The following is a 22739-nucleotide window of genomic DNA, read 5'->3' as shown; positions in this document are numbered from 1 at the left end:
ATTTTTAAATCCAAATAGAGAATGATACTGTAATTACAGTCAAAAATCAATTATAAATTAAAATAATCAGTTACTTATTCAATAGCTCCAAAACCAAGTTAACTTAAAACACTTCAAAGAAGGAGAAATTACTGCTTACCTGATAATTTACTTTCCTCTAAGGAAGGCAGGCCAATCCACACAAGTGGGTTATGCACCTCTCCCAGCAGATGGAGAAGGAATAAAATGGACTCGCTGAATTCACAGACATATAGCCGTGCCCAGACATCAGCCCACTAGTATTCTCTGAAAATGCCAAACTGTGGACAAACTGATGATATTTGAACATGACTTAACAGACAACCACTCATGATTCCAACCAAATGGGAACACTGAGCTCAGTTAAAAGAATTAACATGCACTAACCATAGGGGCTGGTTATGGCACTTATCAGTCCAGCAAAGAAAGTTACAGAAATAACACTCTTTGTTGATCAACCTATGGGGCGAACTAAAAGCATGTAGGTAGCCCAGGGTGGGTTGTGGATTGGCCTGTCTTCCTTAGAGGACAGGAAATTTAACAGGCAAGTAGTAATTCTTCCTTCCGCTACACTCAGGCAGGCCAATTCACACAAGAGGGATGTACCAAAGTTGTTCCTGAAAAGGGCAGGAGGCTGCCCACGGACCTGTCAACACCAAATGCACGAAGGCCGCATCCTCCTAGGCCCTCACGTCCAAGTGGTAATGCTTGAAGAAAGTGAATAAGTAGGACCACATCACTGCTCGGCAAATCTTGACAGGAGATGACCAAAGATCCGCTCACAATACCTTCTGAGCCTTAGTGGAATGCGCCAGAACCTGTCTAGGTAATGGAACATTGGCATCCACATAGGCAGCTGTGATGACTTCTTTTACCCAATGGGCAATAGTTGCCCGTGTCGCTGGTTCACCTTGTCTACCTCCACATGGAGCTCAGACAGACTTCTTGAAAGATTTAGTAATCAAGTACAGCATCAGATGCTGCCTAACATCCAAGGCATGCAACAGAAGATAATCATGCTCATCTCTATCCCTGTCCAGCATACGCAGGAAAATAGTCCAATTCAAATGAAACTCCAAAACCACTATCAGCAAAAAGGAAGCTACCATTCTTAAGCTGTATCACCCCCAGAGTAATTCATAGCAATGGCTCACGGCACAAAAGAGCTTGCAGTTCAGAGATCCTTTTGTGCTGAACAGATTGCTACAAGAAAAATGGTTTTCAAAGTGATCAGCTGTAAAGAGAGACTACGCAGTGGCCTAAAGATGGGACCTGCCAAAAAAACTCAAGACCAGATTAAGGTCCCAAAGAGGCACTGATAGCCATAAGGGAGGACACAGATGTTTAACTCCCTTCAAAAACCTGGACACATCTGGATGGGAAGACAATGCTCCCCCACTGACTCGCACCCTATAACAAGCGAGAGCTGCTACTTGCACCTTTAATGTGTTAAGGGCCGATCCTTTAAGCAAGCCTTGAGAGGATGAGAAGATCGCTCACACTAGCTCTTGAACACTCTCCAAACTATAACATATGGTAGAGATGTGGAAATCACAGCAGAATAACAACCACGCTTCAGCAACCAAGTCCTCTCAATGGCCAAACTGTAAGAGAAAACCTACCCTGATTGCCAGGCAGAATGTGCCCCTGATGCAACAGATACTTCCTGAGTAGCAGTCAGAGGATTGCCCACCAGAAGCCTCCAAAGAACGGCATACACAGCCTCTGGGGCCAATCTTGAGCCACCAGAAGCACAGTTTCAGTCTGACTCACAATCTTTCAAATAAGTCTATCATCAGCCATGGCAGGAAGGCATACAACAGCAAGTTCCACAACAAGAAAAGAAAGAGAGCAATGATGCCTAGTGCCCTTGGATCCCTTCTGCGACTGAAGAATTGTGGTACTTTCGCATTGCCGGAGGTGCCAACAAATCCAGATACGGGCGACCCCAGTGCACCACTATGAGTTCAAAAGCTTCATCTGCTAACTCCCATTCTTCTGGGTACAAGTCTTGCCTGCTGAGGAAGTCAGTCTGTACATTAACCTTCCCAGCAATGTGGAAAGCGGATATGTCCTGAAGATGTCACTCTGCCCACATCTTGATTGTGTCTACCCACACTGAAACCTGTTGGCTTCTGGCTCTGCCTTGACGATTGATGTAGGACACTGTTGTGACATTGTCAGACATTAACCTTACCACTCGAGCTTTCAGTTGCTCCAGGAACCACAAGCATACCAGATAAATGGTTCACACCTCTAATAGACTGATGGTCCACTGTTGTTCCTCAGGACTCCAGCAGCTTTCTATCATCAACTCTTGACAGTAAGTCCCCCATCCCAGAAAGCTCACATCCATAACCACCAACCATTCCGTGTCTACAAGGAAACACCCTTCCTGAGATGATCCGCTTGTAACTACCACTGCAAATGGACACTCACAGCCAATGGCAAGTGGAGTCTCAATGTGTACTCATGTGACTGAGGATTTGACTGGGAGAGCAATGTGTGCTGAAGGGTCTGAATGTGCACCCTTACCAGGAGACAATGTCTAACATGGCTGCCATCGACACCAGGACTTGCAGATAAGACCACACTCTGTTGGGTGAATCGTCCTTCTCAGTGCCTGTACCTGAGAAATTAACTTCTGAATGTGATCTTCTGGCAGAAACACTCTGCCCTGCTCCACATCAAATCACATGCCAAGATACTCTAGCATTTGAGTCAGAGTAAATTGCTCTTTGCCAATTTTACCACCCAGCCTAGTTCCTGAAGCAAGGAGATCACCTTGAGAGAATTTGATCCAAGTCAACCAGTCGTCCAAATATGGATGGACTATAATGCCCTCCTTGCACAGAGCTGCCACTACCACCACAGTGACCTTGGAGAAGGTCCTGGGCGCAATTGCCAGCCCAAAGGGCAGAGCCTGAACTTGATGACAACTCAGAACGGCAAATAGGAAATGATGTTCCTGGCAAATGGGAATATGGAGATATGCCTCCGTCAGGTCGAGACACGTGAGAAATTCCCCTTTTACACTGCCATTACGATGAAACGTAGAGTTTCCATTTGGAAATGAGTCACACACAAATATAGATTGACACCTCTGAGATCCAGGATGGGCCAAAAAGACCCCTCCTCTTTCTTGGGAAAGACAAAATAAATGGAATAGTGATGCATATTTTCCTACAATCTGGGAACAGGAATCACAGTCTTCAAATCAAAAATCCTCCTTAAAGTCGCTACTGCCACTCTCTACCGTAGAGAGTTGTATGAAGAGAACATAAAAACATCTGGAGGAATTTGGCAAAATTCCAGAGCATAGCCATCCCTCACCACATCCAGGACCCATTGGTCCATCATAATCTGGACCCACCTCTGATAAAAGACATATGACTGCTTATCTCCTGCACCACTAGGTGAGCCCGCACACCTTCATTGTGAAGACAGTGGGGCTCCGGTTCTGGAGCTCGTATCCTTACAAGGCTTTTTCTAGGCTGAACGGACTGAGATCTTCCATAGGAATGAGATCTTTGACTAGATGCTCCCCTGTAAGGACGAAACAGACAGGAATCCCTAGAGCGGCTCTTTGCCCCAAAAGGATGCTATGCCACCTTCTTGTCCTCTGGTAAATGAGGAACCGTGGATTCCCCCTAGTTATTCACCATTTTTCCAACTCACTGCCAAACAAAAAGGAAGCCTTAAAAGGTAACCTTGTGAGATTGGACTTGGCAAACTGTCTGCCGATCAATTTCGCAGCCATCCACACCAAATCACAGTCCACTTTGGCTAAGAATGCAGAACTCTGTTCCATTGCTGATCCGCCATCAGAGACGCAAACCAGCCCAAGCTACCAGGCAGCAGCAAGAAGCAATCTGCAAATTCATAGTCATGGCCTCAAAGGCTGCTTAAGGATAGCCTCAATCCTCCTATCCTGAACATCTTTGAGAGCTACCCCTCCCTTCCACTGGAATGGTGGTTCGCTTGGTTCAGAAATTGCAACTGATCCCTTGCCTTCAGATTCAAGGGGTACAAACCCTCTAAAGCAAGCCCCCCTTTAAAATTTGCCTCCAGGGTGCTCAATTCAAGGAAAATCCACTCAAATTGGATCCAGAAGAGGAAAGAAACAGGACGCCTTTGTTAAGATGACTAACATGGGATCTTTCTTTTGCAAGTCCGCAATGTCACCCCGTCTACACTGAGCGTTTTTAAGGTCTCAGTCAACAGACTCAGCAACTCATCTTTGTGAAAAAAATGAAGCAGAGACTCTGATGCAATTCCAAATCAGGTAGAATTTATCTTTCTTCCAAAGGGAAGAAACCCAAGTCTCTATCAGAGTCATCTGAGGTATCATGAGCCACATCCCCCAGATCACCACCAGAGACAGCCTCGCTGGAGCGCTTGCCTGCATGGACTGACAAATAGGAGTCCTGAACACACAAACCCTTCTTAGTAGGTTACTTTGCTTATGCTGGGTGCCTCTGCAGAAAAGTCTGCAGACCCTGGAAAAATTCCACCCAAGAAGAGGAGGAGAGGTCAAAACTGGACACTCTCTGACCCTTCTGCTGGAGATGTCTGTCATCGGGAACAAGGGAGGAAGGGACCCATCCACTGTCGCCTTCCACCCTACTCTTCTCCTCTCCCAAGGGGATGGCCAACATAAGCAAAATCCAAAGTGGCCAAATCGCCTTGAATGTCCAAGCAGCACAGACACAGGCAAAGACAAAGAAATGGTTGGATGGCAAGTCTCACAAATAGCCAGGGGCTTAAGACAGTTTTGTCCCCAGTGCCATAGTCTTTCTGCACTGGGCTCTAGGCGGCCTCCTGCGCACTCACCACCAGTGTCCGGGAGTACATGCACAGATACGAGTCCAAGAAGTAGGCTGCGGTCGTACGCATAAAAGTACTCCCGTGCATAAATACGTGCACAAATATAGGCCGCAGCCGTACGAGCACAAGGACGCACCAGCTTACGTCAGAACACCGCCAGTTGGCGAGACTGCGTGCATACGCCTGTGCATGAAAAAAATCACTGCCACAGCCTACTGCAAGGCTAACAGGACCAAGCCTGAGGAGTGGGGTCTAGCCAAAGGCTGCTCAACTTGACCCAAACTGCTTCTGCTCTATGCTAACTCCCTAGAGAGGTGAGAGGAATAGGGGGCAAAAATGCAGAGCATGATCGGGTCATTGGCTATGGGGGGAGAGGGCACAAGCTGTCACCGCTGAGCACTCCCTCGTCCGCAAACCGCTTCTTTTTTTTTTTTCTTTAAAGTCTACATCTGTCCTGCTCACAGACTTAAAATGCTCAAATGAAGGAGGAACCAAAATGTGGTGTCACTTCAGGAGCTGAAGGGGTATTCTGAAATCTTCTATCTTCTCTTTTTCTTTTCTTTTTTTTTTTTTTTCTTTTTACTGCAAGCAATCTGCAGTAGGGAGATGCAAGTCCACCATCTGCTGGAGATGGAGAATACTGGCGGGCTGATATCAGGGCAGGACTATATACCTGTGACATCAGCGAGTTAGTTTTACTCCATCTCTATTTGCTGGCAAAGGTGCATAACCCACTTGTGTGGACTGGCCTGCCTGAGTGCAGAGGAAGCTGTGTTCTCTACCCTTTTTTCAAATGAAGGATAAGAATAGATTATAAAGTGTTATGCATAATTCATAAATCAATATACAATCAATAAGTCAATGGCTAAATGCAGCATTGCGAATCCATATGCCCCAACGAAGTTTGAGATCGGCCAATAAATGTCTGTTATCTATTCCTTCGGTTAAATCTGCACACTTATCCAAAGTAAGAGAAAGAACATTATCTATAGCGAGTCCCAAAGTATGGAATTCAATTCCAATAGAACTAAGGATGCAGGAAAATTATCAAACATTTGAAAAGCACTCAAAATCTTGGTTATTTTAGCAGGCTTTTGGAGATGTGGCACAGTAATTAATACCAGGCGAGTTTGATGATGGTAATAACTTGATATTTATTTTATTTAGTGATTTTTTATATACCGCGGCACGTTAATAACATCACCTCGGTTTACAATAAACAATAATTCAACAACAGTCTTTACAGAGAAATTGAATAACAGACATGATATATATATCAAAAAATACCAACAAAATAAAAGCAAATACAAAAAACCAATGGTAATCATAATCCTTAGTTAATGGCACGTCTAATAATAAATGGAAGTTCAGAGACCAAAAAAGTCAAAATTAGCAGTGAGAAGTATAAGATCGGCGTGTAGCAGTGATTCAGTGAGAACAGGATTATTAATTGGTATTTCAGTAGAGGAGAGGATCATTGAGTGTAAGCTTGTTCGAACAGCCATGTTTTGAGGTTTTGCTTAAATTTCTTATGGCAGGGTTCGAGGCGCAGGTCGGTGGGCATTTTGTTCCAGATGTTAGTCCCGGCAATAGTGAATGTGCGGTCTCTTGTAGCGTCGTGCTTGATGTGTTTAATTGTAGAAGAGGTGAGTTTGGCTTGGTGCATTTTTCTTATTGGTCTGTTTGATGTGTGGAAAATAAAATGATCGGAGAACCTTTGCATATCTTGGTTATGGATCGATTTATGTATGAGGGAGAGAACTTTGAATAATATTCTAGATGCTACAGGAAGCCAGTGAAGGAACATGAGAACAGGTGTAATGTGTTCATGGCGGTGAGAGTTAGTGAGTAGGCGTGCTGCAGCATTTTGTAGCATCTGTAGTGGTTGTATTGTGTTTTAGGGAGACCTAGTAGTATGGCATTACAGTAGTCCAGTTTTGACAATATTGTAGCTTGTAATACTGTCCGGAAGTCATGTGGATGTAGAAGCAGTTTAATTCTTTTTAGAGTATGTAGCTTGAAGAAACCGTTTTTGATTGTGGCTGAGATGAAATTCTTTAAGGAGAAGTGATTATCTATGATGACGCCAAGGCTGTGGACTTGCTGTAAATTGAGGGAGTCCGATGGTGAAGGTAGAGTAGGGTTAGTGGCAATGTTATTATGAGGTGAGATGATGAGGAGCTCTGTCTTCGTAGTGTTGATTGCTAGGAAGTTCTCAGTAAGTAGTTTTTTTATTTCTATAAGAGCCGCATTTCTATAAGAGCCGCATCCCAATGTGGCTCTTATAGAAATAGTACGTTATTTATAGAAATAGTACGTTATTTTATTTTTTGATTGAATGTATTTATTTCCCTTGTTTTACTCTGATGTATTTTGTCTTATTTTGATTTTTTCTTATTTTGTACATTGTCTTTTATTCTGATATGTGTTGTCATATTTTCTTACATTTTTATTGTAAACCAGTATGACTGAATATAGAATATCGGTATAAAAATGTTTTATTAAATAAATAAAAGTTGCCATTTCTGTTTTCCGACTGGAGTGCAAGTGCATTGACAACACTATCTTTGTTAATATCTGACATGTGTGCTACTTACCCAGTTCTCCATACCCTGGGACATCTGTGGAAGAAGTACATGGTCCTTGCCTGCTGTAACCATCAAAGCTGGTACTAGAATCTAAGAAGATAGGGTAGCAAAAAGGCCAGATAATTACAAATCAGGAGACAGAATTTACCCCCTCCTCAGTTCCAATTAACTTTCCTCAGGTTCAACATTCTTATGAAATCTCTGGATAATCTGATCCTTTGCTTTCTGAGGTAGATTTGTATTTTGTCAGGAATGTTCAACTCCTTCTTTCACTTTGATTTATAATTTAAGTCTTTAAAATGAAAGTCTTGATGTTAAAACAACTATAAACATACAGCTGACCCACAACCATGACAATTATGATCACAGCTACATTTTAGATAAAATGATTTCTTTCCCAGTTCTCATTGTTTCTATTCTCTCTTTCTCATAGAATAGATGGTCATGAACTATAAGCTTGTGGATAATAATGTATGTACTTTACCTAACAAGCATGAGATAATATACTATGATAGCCGATTGGAAATCCAATCTCAGTCTCTGAAGTATACAAGCCAAGTCTGAATGGGTTAGATAAGCAAGTAGAGTTACCTAGTTATATTTATCTAGATATTAAGTGGCACTTTTTTGGCAAAAAGTGCCACTAAATATCTGACAATCTACCTAGACAATCTATTTATTTATTTATGCATTTTCCAAATATATAGTTCAAGAAAACATTTTTTAATTGTAATCTTAGAGACACATAAAAATATATAACAAAAAGGAAATAAAAACCAAAAACAAATGTACATATCTCTATCAAAGTCCTCAAAAGGAGGATCCAATTTCACAACCACTGGAATATTCCTAAGAAAGAGGAAAAACAAAGATCTAGATATGGAGAGCCAACATCTGTATTAAATGGACCAAAATGCCATAATCTTCACTCAATCAGGAGTACTAGGAGACGAAGTTAGCAATTTATGCATTTTATCAGAAAAGAAAGAGGAAAGTTGAGATGGTAAAAAAAAATATATGAAGCATTCTGATATTTAATAATACATTTACATGGAAACTTAAGAAAGCTCCCATCTCTAATATTCTGGGCCTAAGCAGAAAAAATGACCTCCTTCTTCTTTGGGTCGATCTATCCAAATCAGGATAAGCTAAGACTTTGCAATCCATGAAAGATTCCAAATGATAATGGAAAAACATCTTTAAAACTCATTCCCTATCAGATTCCATAAGGAATGATACAATAAGTGTAGCAGGGGTAACTAAATCCTTCTGAGTGGTTTCCAATAAATTGGTAAGATCCAGCTGAGTTGGTACAAAAGGTGCTAAAACTTGGGTCCCCTTTTGATCAGGGGAACTCTTTTTAAATGGAGGAATATAGTAAACTCTTGACGTGAATGGTAATGCCTGCTCTGGAATTGTAAGTATCTCAGTCAACTATTTCTTCCACATATCTTTAGGAGTGGTAAGATGATCTCTAGGAAAATTTATAAAAACAAAGGTTACTCCCTTGTACTTGATTTTCCAATTGTTCTAATCTGTAGGAAATAGACTGATTTTCCATAACCATAGTTGATTGTGTTGCAGCAATATTAACAATATCTTTTTCCAAAGTCTCACAAAATTTGTTATTCATTTCAAGGTCTTTTTCAACCATTTGCAAATGATTATCTAGATTAGGCAGAAAATTAATAATAGGAACCATTTGATTAGAAATATTGTTTAAAGTTTGAATGGTCTCCTAATTAGAATCCAAGGAATCACCTTAGGTCTTACCAAATCTGATTTCAAAACTTTAGGTAGATTAAGGAGATGTCCTTCCAATCGCCGAGAAGCAGTGTATATGGCAGTTTCTGTCTTCAGCTGTGGCTGCAGGGGCCTCAAAATTTCCCCCTGCTGAACTTCCAGCCTCTAATTGTGGGCCCGCGGCTTCTTCTCCATCGGGCGATGTGGATTCAAGAGGCAATTCGCTGGATCTTGCCTAAGCAGGATTGGACAGAGGAGTCCGTTGCACCAGGGAGAGAGTTGTTTCAAGATCAAGGGAAATGTCGGGTACAACTTCCTCCCGAACATTCCCCAGCGAGACACCACCCGGATTCAGAGCTCCTCTCAGCACATGAACGTCCATCGGGCCCAATAGCACTGGCGAAGAAGCTGGCGGACCTCCCATTCTCTAGCCTGCTGCTTCCTGGCTGAATGAGGCATATTCAGGAAAAGAAAATAAGAACCCGCCAGGAGCAATCTCAAGCACTTCGTGCCAGATCTGCCATCTTGGATCCTTCCCTAACTAGACAAATTTTGAGTGGGTAGATTTAGGACAGGTATTTGCGCGGATGACTGTCTCAAACTTCATTAGATATTGCTAAATATTGTGCTACTTGGATAAATTTTAAAAGCCCACCCAGTAAAATCCCCAGCCTGGCCTCTTTCTTATCCCAGCTAAATCTGTGCACATAATTCTACCTACACAATTAGCTGGATAAAGGGAGGGGAGATTATGAATGGGTAAAATATACCCAGCTAAAAGCAGGTTTGCTTACCTGTATGCAGGATTCTCTGTAAACAGCAGCAAGATGACTTAGCCATAAATGCATCATTTGACATCATAGACACTGATCCAACTCTCAAATCTCAGGAAAGACTTTACTGAGCATACTCAGGAGCTCTCACATTTGCACACTACCTCAAAAGCTACTTAGTCTCTTTCAGAACTTAAGGTTTAGTGATGTAGTTAAATCTCCAGGGAGGCAGGCAGGAATTAAGTATAAGTAATTAATCTTGCTGTCTATGGAGAACCCCATTTACAGGTAAGCAAACTTGCTTTCTCCATTGACAAGTAGGCATGAGATAGCCATAACATATCAGGAGTCCCAAGCTGAGGGACTGTGGAGTAACTACTGAACAGCCAACCCGGCCCCACCAGGTGGCGCGTCGACTACTGGATGAAGAGGCTGTAAAGACCTGCTTGTGGAAAGTTACTGTCTTCACGGGACATTGTGTCCAGACAGTAGTGGTATGTATTTCTTCTCCACCTCTGGCTCCGTTTCTAATTCTTTCCTTCCTTATCTCAATCCTCTGAGTTTCTGTTTATGGTATCCTGTATTACTTCCGGTTCTTGATATCCTGTGCTACTTCCATGTTCCAATTCCAGTCCTTGATTCTATCTTGTTCATGTTACATACAAACATAAGAACTGTCATACTGGATCAGACTGAGGGTCCATTAAGACCAGTATCCTGTTTCCAACAGTGGCCAATCCAGGTCACAAGTGCCTGCACGATCCTAAACAGTAAATAGATCTCCTGTTGCTATCGTGCAGTGATAAGTAGTGGCTATTCCCTAAGTCTACTTGGTTAATAGTTTATGGTCTTCTCCAGAAACCTGTCCAAACTTTTTTTTAAACCCAGCTACACTAAATGCCTTAACCATCCTCCAGCAATGAATTCCAGAGCTTAACTGCATTGAGTGAAAAATAATTTTCTACGGTTTTAAGAGTGCTAATTATTAACTTCATGGAGTGCCTCCGAATCTTTGTATTTTTTCAAACAGTAAATAACCAATTTTTATTTATAAAAAACTACAAAGACTAGGGGACACTTCATGAAGTTAGTAAGTAGCACATTTAAAACAAAATCGTTCCTGCATGTGATTCCTTGGCCAAATCCCTGTGAAGGTATTGTGACCCTGGCCCTAGTTGTCCCAGCAGCTTCAGTTACAGCCTCAATAATTCCCATACTGGTGATTCCAGAGATTCACCTCAGAGTCAGCCTGGTCACTCCAGACAAACAGGATCCTGTTGCAGCCTTGGCAGATGCACTCCAGCACTGATACCTGTTTATCCTGAAGAAGTCTGCCTAGCCTGCTCCTGAGGGCAAGGATAAATTGGTGTCCACCAGGTGTTTGTTCTGTTCTAGTGCCTCTGGCTCCACTCAAAGCCAATGTGGTTATAGCTCTTCTTGAGACTGACTTGCATTGAGCCCACCTGGTTCTTTCAGAGACTACAGACCAAGATCCCTACTTATTATGATCAAGATATTTGTTTCAGAGATTCCAATTTCAGATGTGCCAGACTCCAGGCCAGTAACCCAAGACTGATTCTGTGCCCAACTCTGAGTTGGCCAGCCCCTGGCCAATCCTGATCCTGATCCTGACCTTGTATCTAACTTTGGGCCAGCTAATATCAGATCTGGTCCTCACTACTAGATCTGAACTTGACTACGGACCAGCTAAAACCGAGCCTCATGCTGAGCCCATACCTATTTTAGGTTGTACCTGAGGCCCTTTGGTGTGTCTGGAGTTTGCCCATATGAAGAGGGTCAAGCATAGGCCAGTCTTGAACTGGTTCCCTGGGGTTTCTGGGGCATTGTTCCTGCTCATGAGCCACACTAGCCATACTGAAAATGGTTTTCACAGTGCTGGATAACATCACAGATAAACATTAAAAGAGTGACACTTAAATACCTTTTGCTGAGTTGCAGAAGTACAATTTATTTGCTTTAATCACACTTCACCCTTTTGTATTTGTTTTAAAATCATAATAAGTACTCTATGATTAGTGATATTTTGTAATTCTGTTTTGTATCAATTTATGTTACAATGCATTTATTACAATTGTATTGTTCACTGTTTTCAAGGGTCTTCAGCCTAATCTAGCAATTTATAAATTGTTAAATTAAATTTACTACAACCTTACAGGCATGTAAATGTAACACAAACATAGAAATGAGGGCAGAAAAGGACCAAATGGTCCATCCAATCTGTCCAGTAAGCTTAGTCAGGGTCCTTGTTGGTTGGTGTTTGAATCCAATTGCCTGTTATGCCTTGCCATTGAAGCAGAAAGCAATGTTAGAATTGCATCAACAGTATCAAGGCTTATTGGTTAAGGGTAGTAACCGCCACATCTGCAAGTTACCCTCATACTTGTTTCCCCAGACCTTATAAGTCAGGGCCTTTGTTAGTTGCTAAATGGAATCCAATTTCCCCTTTCCCCCTTGCCATTGAAGCAGAGAGCAATGATGGAGTTGCATCAACAGTATCATGGCTTACTGGTTAACGGGTAGTAACCGCCGCACCAGCAAATTACTCCATGCACTCTTTTCTTCATTTCTATCCTTTAGCCTTTAGGGTTCCACAGTATTTATCCCATGCCCTTTTGAATTCTTTCACCGTTTTAGTTTTCACCACCTCCTCCGGGAGGGCATTCCAGACATCTACTACCGTCTCCGTGAAGAAATATTTTCTGATGTTATTTCTGAGACGTCCCCCCTGGAGATTCATTTTGTGACCCCTATTTCTACTGATTTCTTTCCAATGGAAAAGGTTTGACGTTTGTACATCATTAAAACCTTTCAGGTATTTGAAGGTCTGTATCATATCACCCCTGCGCTTCCTCTCTTCCAGGCTATACATATTCATATCCTTCAGTTTCTCCCAAAGATCTTCTGATACCGACCCCTCACTATTTTGTTAGCCCTTCTCTGGACTGCCTCCATCCTGTCTCCATCCTTTTTGAGATCAGGGCTCCAGAACTGAACACTGTGTACTCCAGATGAGGCCTCACCAAGGACCTGTACAATGTACCTCCATTTTCTTACTGGTTATTCTTCTCTCTATGCAGCCTAGCATTCCTCTGGCTTTAGCTATCGCCTTGTCACATTGTTTCACCATCTTCAGATCATGAGACACTATCACACCTAGATCACTCTCCCAGTCCATGCTCATTAGTCTTTCACCGCCCATCATATAAAGCTCTTTTGAACTGCTGCACCCCAGATGCTGGACAATGCACTTATTGGCACTGAATCCCAGCTGCCAAATCTGACTACTCAAGTTTTTTTAAATCACTTTTCATTCTCTCTGCTCCTTCAGATGTATCCACTCTGCTGCAGATCTTAGTATCATCTGCAAATAGACAAACTTTACCTTCTATCCCTTCTGCCAGATTGCTCAAAGATATTGAACAGAGTCTGTCCCAAAACCGATCCCTGTGGCACTCCACTTAACACCGCTCTTTCTTCAGAGTGGGTTCCATTTACCATTGCACGCTGTCTCCTGCCTGTCAACCAGTTAGCAATCCATACTACCTTGGCCCCCACTCCCAAGCTTCTCATTTTGTTTACAAGTCTTCTATGTGGGACCATATCAAAAGCTTTACTAAAATCCAAGTAAATCATATTTATTATTTATTTATTTAAGACTTATCTACCAACATTCGTAGGCACATCATGCCGGTTTACATCGAACGTTATTAATAGAGAAACGTGAGTTACATAAAACAGGGATGGGGGCAACAGGGAAGTAATGGGAAATAGTCATTTCAACCTATAAGGTAAACGCAAAGAATAACGCTAAGACATATCAATATATATGAAGAAAGAACACAATAACAATATGATCACATGGCATTGGGGGCCATCTAGCATATGGAGGAAATTCTCTAGTCGCCCAATCAAAAAAATCAATCAGATTTGTCTGAAAGGACCTTCCCCTGGTGAATCCATGCTACCTTGGGTCGAGCAACCCACTGGATTGTAGGTTGTTCACTATCCTTTCCTTCAGCAGATTCTCCATTAATTTTCCCACCACCAAGGTGAGGCTAACCGGCCTGTAGTTTCCAGCCTCCTCTCTGCTCCCACTCTTGTGAGTTGGGACCACCACCGCTGTTCTCCAATCTTGCGACACCACTCCCATTTCCAGGGATCTACTCAACAGGTCCTTTAGCAGACATGCCAGCACATCTCTGAACTCCTTCAGTATCCTGGGATGTACCTCATCTGGCCCCATGGCCTTGTCCACTTTCAGTTTTCCTAGCTCTTCCCATTCATTCTCTTCTGTAAACGGCATTTCTTCTACTTTACCCCCATTCACAGTCTTGTCAACTAGCAACAGTCCTTCTCCAAGGTCTTCTTTAGAGAACACCGAACTGAAATATTTGTTTAATATTTCAGCCATTTCTTCAACACTCTCCACCCATTGATCTTAGTCACCTTTCAATTTCACTATACCACTCTGGAACTCTCGCCTTTCTCTGATATATCTGAAAAATGTTTTATCACCTCGCTTTCCTTCTGACAATCCTTTCTTCTGCCTGGCTTTTTATTTTTCTATCATAGCAATTTTCAAAAGCATTTCCCTATTTCAAGTGCATGTAACAAGGTTAAAACCTATTGACAATTCAATGGCATATACTGTAACAATTTTCAATAGTCCACTTACGTGGGTAAAGTGCATTTACAAATATAAAACCAAGTTTTAAGGATGTAAATGCTTTTGAAAATCAGGCCCATAATGTCCTTTGTGAAGGTATGTCATGGAATGATACAGCGTGCTGCAGCATTATATCTAACATCTTTAACATGGACATGCTTGATATCTGCTGAATGGATAGGGATCTATAATGATTTCCCTGCAGTTACCTGAGAGATGCTCCTAAACTAGTTAGGGAGATATGGTCATACCAAGGCAATAAATGTTATGTTATAAAGATTTTGTGAATATACATGTTGGTGACACTAGCCCAAAAAAGTAGCAAATAATAATTGAAATATTGTGCCTTTACTAAAAACTGAGACTTGAGAGTAAATGCTTCCTTAAGATCTAGAGCACAAAGTGAATGTCCTTAATTTAGCAGGGGAATGAATCTCATTGAAACTATTCTATTAGCTTTAAGACCAGCCTCTTACATCATCTGCACTACCTTCCAAACTTTTGTTTCATTTTGGTATGTCTTTATTAGACTGTACTAGTTTCTATTGGATGAAGTCATAGTATTAAGAGGAAGGAAGCCTGGTGCACTGTGCTAGTATGCACTGGTATCCTATTCTGAGTGGCATTAGTTACAAAATCTCAATTATGATAATTAGGAAGTTTTTGTTGCTCACTGATAGATAAAGAGAAGGCCAAAACTATACTGGAATTGTTGAGATATCTTACTAGATTTTGAGTTAAGGTGTATCCAAAGTCTCCTAAAGCATTGCAGCTGAACAGCTCTAGTGAGGATGCAGGTGGCAAATAAGGTGATGCCAGGTAGAAACTTTTCACCCGGATATTTACTAAAGACATTTGGGGCAACTCATGAAGACACTCTGGATAATCCCTACAAGAATCAAAACCTAGTAATATTACTAATTGGGATTGGTGACTGCTTTGCTATAGACTTATATTTGCTCATTGTTCAAGTTCATTTATGCCTTATATTGCATGTATTCTGTACAATGTCCATATTCTCTTTGTTTTCATACTATTGAGGCACTTAGTTATGCTTTCATATTTAGTTTCATGTACACGGTTTCATATTTTTGTAATTCGCTATGAGTAAATCACCTGGCCAGGATAGTACTGTTATGACCGCCGGCTGCGGCCCGCAGCAGGCTCAACTCATGTCATGTCATGTTTGGTTCTCTAACCCTGGTAATCTCGCGGTGGTGGCCAGTCACTGCCGCTGTGTTCCTCCTGGCTCTTCTGCACTCCACATGGCGGCTAGGACGCCACCGACCAGCATTCCAATCCTGGGCCTCTCTAGGCTCACGCGCCATCTGTCCTCTCTTTAAAGGGCCAATGGCAGGAACTCTAGGCTGGTCCCCAGCTGATGACATCACTGACCCGGGATATTTAAGCCTCACCTCTAGCCACCACTAACCGACTTGGCAACGAGTTCCTTGGTTCCTTTTGGTGCCAGTACCTTTCCCAAGGACCAGTTGTTCCTGCCTTTGGATCTCTGCGCTTCTCCTTCCGGGTTCCTGCCTCAGCGCTTCCCGCTCTACGGGCCCTGGCTCAGCACTATTCCACCTGGACTCTCTCTCAGTGCTTCCCGCTCCTTGGGGCCAGGTTCAGCGCAACTTCACCTGGACTCTCTCTCAGCGCCTCCCGCTCCGCAAGCCCTGGCTCAGCACCACTTCACCTGGACTCTCTCTGGCGCTTCCCACCCCTCGGGGCCAGACTCAATGTTACTTTACTTGTTAGTCCCTTCCGCAGTGCCCGCTGCTCCTTGGGATCCCCACAGCACTTCTCTTTGAGGACTTTACTACAGTGCCTTCTTCTCATCAAGACTTTGCTCAGCGCAGTACTCCACCAGACTGTGTCTCGGCTCCCCGCTCCTCGGGGCACTCCTCAGCGCTGCTTCTACAGAAGGCCCGTCACCGCATTGCTGTTTCTCAAGCAGAACCTCTGCGCTGCTACTCTCCTGACACCTGCTGCTACAGGTTGCCCGCTCTAGCCCTTATCCATACATTACAGTTCGTGTCTCTACACCTGCATCTCCTCACCTTGAGGCCACTCCCACATGGTCCTGCTGTCTTCCCTTCAGAGCTGCAGTGGCCTTGCACTCCTTGAGACTCTTTCTCCTCCTCCCTCCGAGAGTGCTCCTGTCTCGAACTGTGCCTAACCTCTCTGACACTCTCTGCACCCACTTGCCTACCCTCTCCTGGACCAGCCATACAGAGGTGCTCGTAAGTCCTGCCGGCTCCGGCACCCAAGGGCTCAACCTGCGGGGATCGAGCGTCGGCACAGGTGAAGCTCCAGCTTGCCTCTGTTCCCAGCCAGCCTCGCCTCCCGATGGTGGGGACCTGTGGGGCCCAACCCTTCAGGTAGCAACAGCCCCACCTTGGGCCAAGGGTCCACAATTCCTAACAGGTGCATCCCAGAATGCTGAAAGAACTGAAAAATGAAATTGCATACCTAATTTGTGAACTATCATTAAATTTAGCTTCGGTACCTGAAAACTGGAGGATGGCTAATGTAAAGCCAGTTTTTAAAAAGGGTTCTGGGGTGATCAGGAATCTACAGACCAATAAGCCTGATGTCAATACTGGTCAAAATGGTTGAAACTATTATAAAGAACAAACTTACCGAACATATAGATAGTTATAATTTAATGATACAAAGCCAACATGGATTTAGCCAAAGAAAGTCTTGCCTCACTCATCTGCTACATTTTTTGAAGGCATGAAAAAACCATGTAGATGAAGGTAAGCCAGTTGATTTAGTGTATCAAGTACCTCATGAGAATTTCTTGAGGAAATTAAAAAGTCATGGGATAGGAGGCAATATTCTATTGTGGACTGAGAGCTAGTTAAAAGATAGAAAACAGAGAGTAAGCCTAAATGGTCAATTTTCTCAGTGGAGAATGATGGCATGCTTCAGGGATCTAAAACATAGTAAATGGCAGAAAAAGTGAGCTTTTTTTTTTTTTTTTTTAAATTTTAGAGTAATTGTTGCTCTATGCAGTTACCTTAGTCAACACAGGTTACTCTTTTCTTTGTTTCCAGCTTTTAATCATATGCACTTATTCTATGTCCTTTATGAATTCCATTACTGTCCTTGTCCTCACTACCTTTTCTGGAAAAGAATTCCATGCATCCACCACTCTTTCCATGAAAAAATACTTCCTGATGTTGGTCCTGACTTAACCCATTTGGGAGCTTTATATTATGACCCCTTGGTACTATAGTTTTCTTCCCATCAAAAACAGTTTGATTCTTGTCCATTAATACCTTTCAGGTATTTATTTTATTTATTTAAAGTTTTTCTAGACCGACATTTGTTGGGAAACATATCGGTTTACATCGAACATAGAACAACAGCGAGTAGGCTTTCCAGTGTAACAGAGTAGAGAACAATAGAATAGCGAGGGGGGGGTGGGAGTCTACAATAAAGGAGACAAAATACGTATAAAATTTACTAGTTAATGTACTTGGGTAACAAGATATATAGACCCAAACTAAACGTATTTAAAAGTCTGTATCATATCTCCATCTCTCCTCTCCTCCACTGTATACATATCTAGGTCTTTCTATCTCGTTTCAACTTCTGCTACATGCTCTACACCCTTTTGAGTGCCTTTCTCTGTACCTCTTTGATCCTGTCTCCTTTTTGAGATATAGTCTCCAGAACTCACAGTTCAAATGCAAAGCAGGTTCGCTTGGCTAAGACAAGGGGGCTGAGCTTTTTTGGTCACTGGACCAGAATTATAGAGTGCCTTCCCACATGATCTTAGAACCATTTCAGATTTAAAGATTTTTAGAAATATTTGAAAGCATATTTTTTAATGAAGCTTTTAAATGTTGTTGTTAAACAAGACTATAAGTGATATATTTATAGAGATGTTTAAAATATTATTGTATGTCTATTTGTACTAATTTATGAATGTATATTTGAAAGCTGCCCAGCACAATGCTTTTGGTATGAGAGGGCTAGAAAAATTTCTAATCAATCAAATAAATATACCACATGAGGCCTCACCAACAACCAGTTGAGTTCATTATCATGTCCTTTTTTCTGTTGGTTATGTCTCTCTATGTAGCCCAGCTTCCCTCTGGTCTTAGCCACAGCCTTGCCACATTACTTTGCCGCCTTCAGATCATTGGACACTATCACCCCAAAGTTTCTCTCCCAGTATGTGCACAGCAGACCTTTGCTCCCCATGATGTACAGTTCCTTTAAATTCCTGTATACCAAATGCATGACTTTGTACTTCTTGGTACTGAATCCCAGCCACCAAACCTTAGATCACTTTTCATTTTCTCTACTCCTTCAGGCAAGTCTACTCTGTTGAAGATCTTAGTGTCACCAGCAAAAATAAACTTTTCCTTTTAACCCTACTGTAATATTATCCACAAAGATATAGATTAGAACTGATCCCTGATGCACTCCACTTATTCTTCCCTTTTCAGAATATGTTCCATTTACGTCTGTCAAACAATTTCTGATACATTCCACTACCATGGAACCATTCCAACACCATTCCATCTGATGTCGTCACCCATGTGAGAGGACTACCATCCCTGCTTGTTCTAGGAGAAATAATTAGATCAACTCATTGAATCTGTATTGCTGATTCAACTCCCTGCAAAATAGGAATGCTTTGCTTAAGATTAAATAGCCATTCTGTGAACTTAATACCACTTTTGGTGACACTGAATTTGAGGGATACTAATACATGTACATTACTTGCCCAAGACTTATTGCATGATGCTCATTTCCTAGTCTGGAAAATATTAAATGCATCTTACCTTCCTGCCTGCTGCAGTACAGCTCCACTGCCAGTTCTTCTCCATGTTTCGGTACCAGTTCAAAGGTCCCCTTAAAGAGACAAAGAAAGGAGAAAAGAAAGAAGCAATGAAGAAAGGTAAAAATATACCAAACTATTGTAGAATTAATGGTTGAATATGCTTGAATTTACCCTTGGAATACAGCTTTTAAACTAATATTCCAAGAAAGCTCTAGTTATTAACATGGCTGGAAAAACTGTGTTTTTTTTAATTTTCTGTCGCTCTGATCTTTCTGGCTAACAAAGATTTCTTGCACTAGAACTGCCACAATCTCCTCAGAGGGCTCCACGAACTGGAGAATGTTCAGCATTTTGAACCTTGATGCCTCCTCCTTCTGCAAAGTAATGGAATGGCTTCAGCCATTCTCTGAATAAATGAGCTTGAGAAATTTTCATTTCCTTGAAGAAAAGAGGTCAGAGGGAAGACCTGTTGGTGCCTCTTTATCACATAAATCTCCAGATCCATAACCATACCGCCAGGTATATTCTGAGTCTGAGCCCAACTGGTAAGCTGGAGGCGAGAACACAGAACTCGCCCGACTAGCATACAAGCCTCAGAAAGGGGAGCACTTGTCTGTTGGGGGTCTAGACCTAGAGGAACTCCTGTGCTTTAGATAAGTTTCCCCTCTCCAAGATGGGTTGCAAATCACCATCGGTGCAGTGGATATCGAAGTCTATTCCCCTCCAGGAACAGATATCAGTATCAATTCACCGGGAGGCTGTAAGGACTCCAGTATTGGATGGATATCTGTCTGCATCAACATTAATGCTTTAATGGCGATGTACCAATGCTTTGCATTGCCTTATCCAAAGTCTGATTAATCTTCCTGTCTAACGTCTCCTCAACAGGATGTCAACACCTGCTGGGAGGCAGGAGGGTCAGCTACAGCTTCCTAGGAAGCCTGAGGTGTATTGATGGTAGACAGCTGGACCTGTGTAGATTTCTGCGATTCCCAGGAATTCAAGGAGGATGAATTCTCCTTGCCATGGAAACAATTCAAAGATTTCATGACCACAGACAGAGCATTCCTACTTCCAGCATCATGCATGAATGGAAACAGATGCCAATGCTTCTTGGCCTTCACTCGTCACAACTTCAAAACTCAATGTCGGAACCAAAGAGGCTGAACCCTAGCCTTCTTTGGGTGGGAGGAGATAGTCAATTTGTTACCCCGGTCCTTTCCAGTGATCCATGTTGAGGGGCGTATGATTTCTTTTCAATGCCGATGTACTGCCAGCATCCTATGCAGCTACTGGGTCCATCAGTGTCGGTAATTCTGATGCAAATATTGATGGGCTGGATTTGCGATTTCCAAAGTGCTTTTCTATTGGGTCATGCTGGGACCTACGTCCCCTAGGGGTCATGGTAGCACAGTCGCCAACCCTAAATGTCGTGGTTGGTCCACACGCGCAGGACACATCTATCATGGGGATCTGTGATAGATATGAGCCTGTTGTACAGGGCCACCTCTTGAAGCAACTGGAAGATATTTCCATTAGAAAACTGAATGAAAAATCAGCAACATGAAATCAAGACTATGATCAATATGCGGTCGATGGCACCTCGGTGTACCACATGAATGTCTGAAAAAGAATCAAAATTTAAGAAAACAACCAAAAAACCTAAGGAGAACTAAAAGGCAGAATAAAGATCGTGGGACCCTACAATAAGTGATTCCTGCCTGGACAAGATATCAAAGGATCCCAATGCAGGATGGGTGTAATGATCCGTGACCAGTGAACTCTGCGAAAAAGATTGGACTGAAGGGACCCCATCATGGATGTGTGGCAGTATAGCATGCTCCACTGGGACATACTCATAGAAACTTTGAGATAAAAGTTGCATGCTGGGCTCCATCGGATATCATTCTACTTGTGAGGAGTGCCATCCTGCTTGTTTTCTGAGAAAATAAGATCTCCTTGGGCATAATTAATGCCCTTTCTGTGCACAATAAAATACCAATTATTTATTTATCAACATATACTATTTTGATAATGTGTTTATTTCTGAATCATGGTTGTTGGAATTGGATGTGATTATTGGATTTTAAGCAACTAATTTCTAGTCCAACTCAAAGTGGACATACATTGGATCTTATTTTAACATAGATTCTTTATGGTTTCAGATATATTTTCAAGTTTCTCAATTATGTTGGTACCATGATCCGAATGTAAGCTGATTAGATTTCAGTGATTGGGCAGTACTCCTTCTGTTGCAGTGGTTACAAAAGCTTTAGGTAATTTAGTTGGGGGGTGGGTATTAATACACAGAGTTTGATGCTGTATGGCTTCAGCTGAAGGACAACCTGTTTGAAGATTTTATGTTGGTTGATTCCTTTCCTGTAGCTCTGCTTAAAAAAAAAAAATTCCATTAGTGAGAAGCATCAGGTGCCTTGGATTTCAGCTGTTTTAATTCTAAAAAAGGCATTACATTGCTTGGAGCAGAGATGGAGAAAAACCTAGTGTACTCTCTGACAAGGAGACCTATCAGCAGACCCTGCATAATAATAGGCATTCTTTAGATATTGCTAACAAGGATTTTTTTGTATAACCAAAAGATTAGTTCCTCACTGACTCAGCCTTGAGAGTTATTTGAAACGATGAAAAATCTTGTTGAACTACATTCTAAAAAACTGAATTCTTCCTCTCCTAGTTGTGAAGCCTGTATTAACCAATTTTCTTTTAAGGTTAAGAGGCTTTGTGGCTCTTTCAATGGTGATTTAGTTAGGAATGCTTCCCCAATTGAAGGGATACATGAGTACTGGAAGAAATTTAGTTCAGTTTCTCTTAGGGACGCGTTTTTGTTTGAAACAAATAATGTCCACATTTTTTCTATTTCTTTTTAAATAAACTCTTAGTTAAAACATTGCTATTTTTGTTTTAGTATTGTATTTTTTTTTTACTTTTGATTCTTATGTTTTATTGTATACTGCCTTAAGCTCTGATGTTGACTGTATATAAATTTGTAAATAAACAAAAGCAAATGCAACAATAATGACAAACAAAATTTTGTTTTTTTCTTTAATTTTTAGTGCAATAAGCAAAAAAAGGTAAAAAAATACCAAACTATTGTAGAATTGATAGTTGAATATGCTTGAATTTATCCTTGGAATACAGCCTATAACGTAATATTCCAACAAAGCAACACTATTTATGGATTTGGCTGGAAAAATTGTTTCTGAATAATGTGCACTATTTGTAAATTATTGAGTACATTTTCAAAGGGGTTATGAGCAGAAAATGAGAAATTACTACTTACCTTA

General features: G+C 41.8%; 1 protein-coding gene across 1 annotated transcript in view; it reads right to left on the bottom strand.

Annotated features, from left to right (window-relative positions):
* Window positions 1–22739, bottom strand: part of LOC115088636 (bifunctional epoxide hydrolase 2-like) — a 91375-nt gene that overhangs the window by 14599 nt on the left and 54037 nt on the right. Inside the window, exons 5-6 of the mRNA XM_029596898.1 lie at window positions 19439–19508; window positions 7443–7523 (exon numbers count right to left, since the gene is read on the bottom strand). Coding sequence (XP_029452758.1) covers window positions 7443–7523; window positions 19439–19508 — 151 coding nt within the window. The remainder of the gene's footprint in view (window positions 1–7442; window positions 7524–19438; window positions 19509–22739) is intronic.

The sequence above is a fragment of the Rhinatrema bivittatum genome, chromosome 3 (genome assembly GCF_901001135.1).
Source record: "Rhinatrema bivittatum chromosome 3, aRhiBiv1.1, whole genome shotgun sequence".
In the NCBI taxonomy this organism is placed as follows: domain Eukaryota; kingdom Metazoa; phylum Chordata; class Amphibia; order Gymnophiona; family Rhinatrematidae; genus Rhinatrema; species Rhinatrema bivittatum.
The sequence above is the reverse complement of the archived record's forward strand: the minus strand, read 5'-3'. Positions and strand labels throughout refer to the sequence as shown.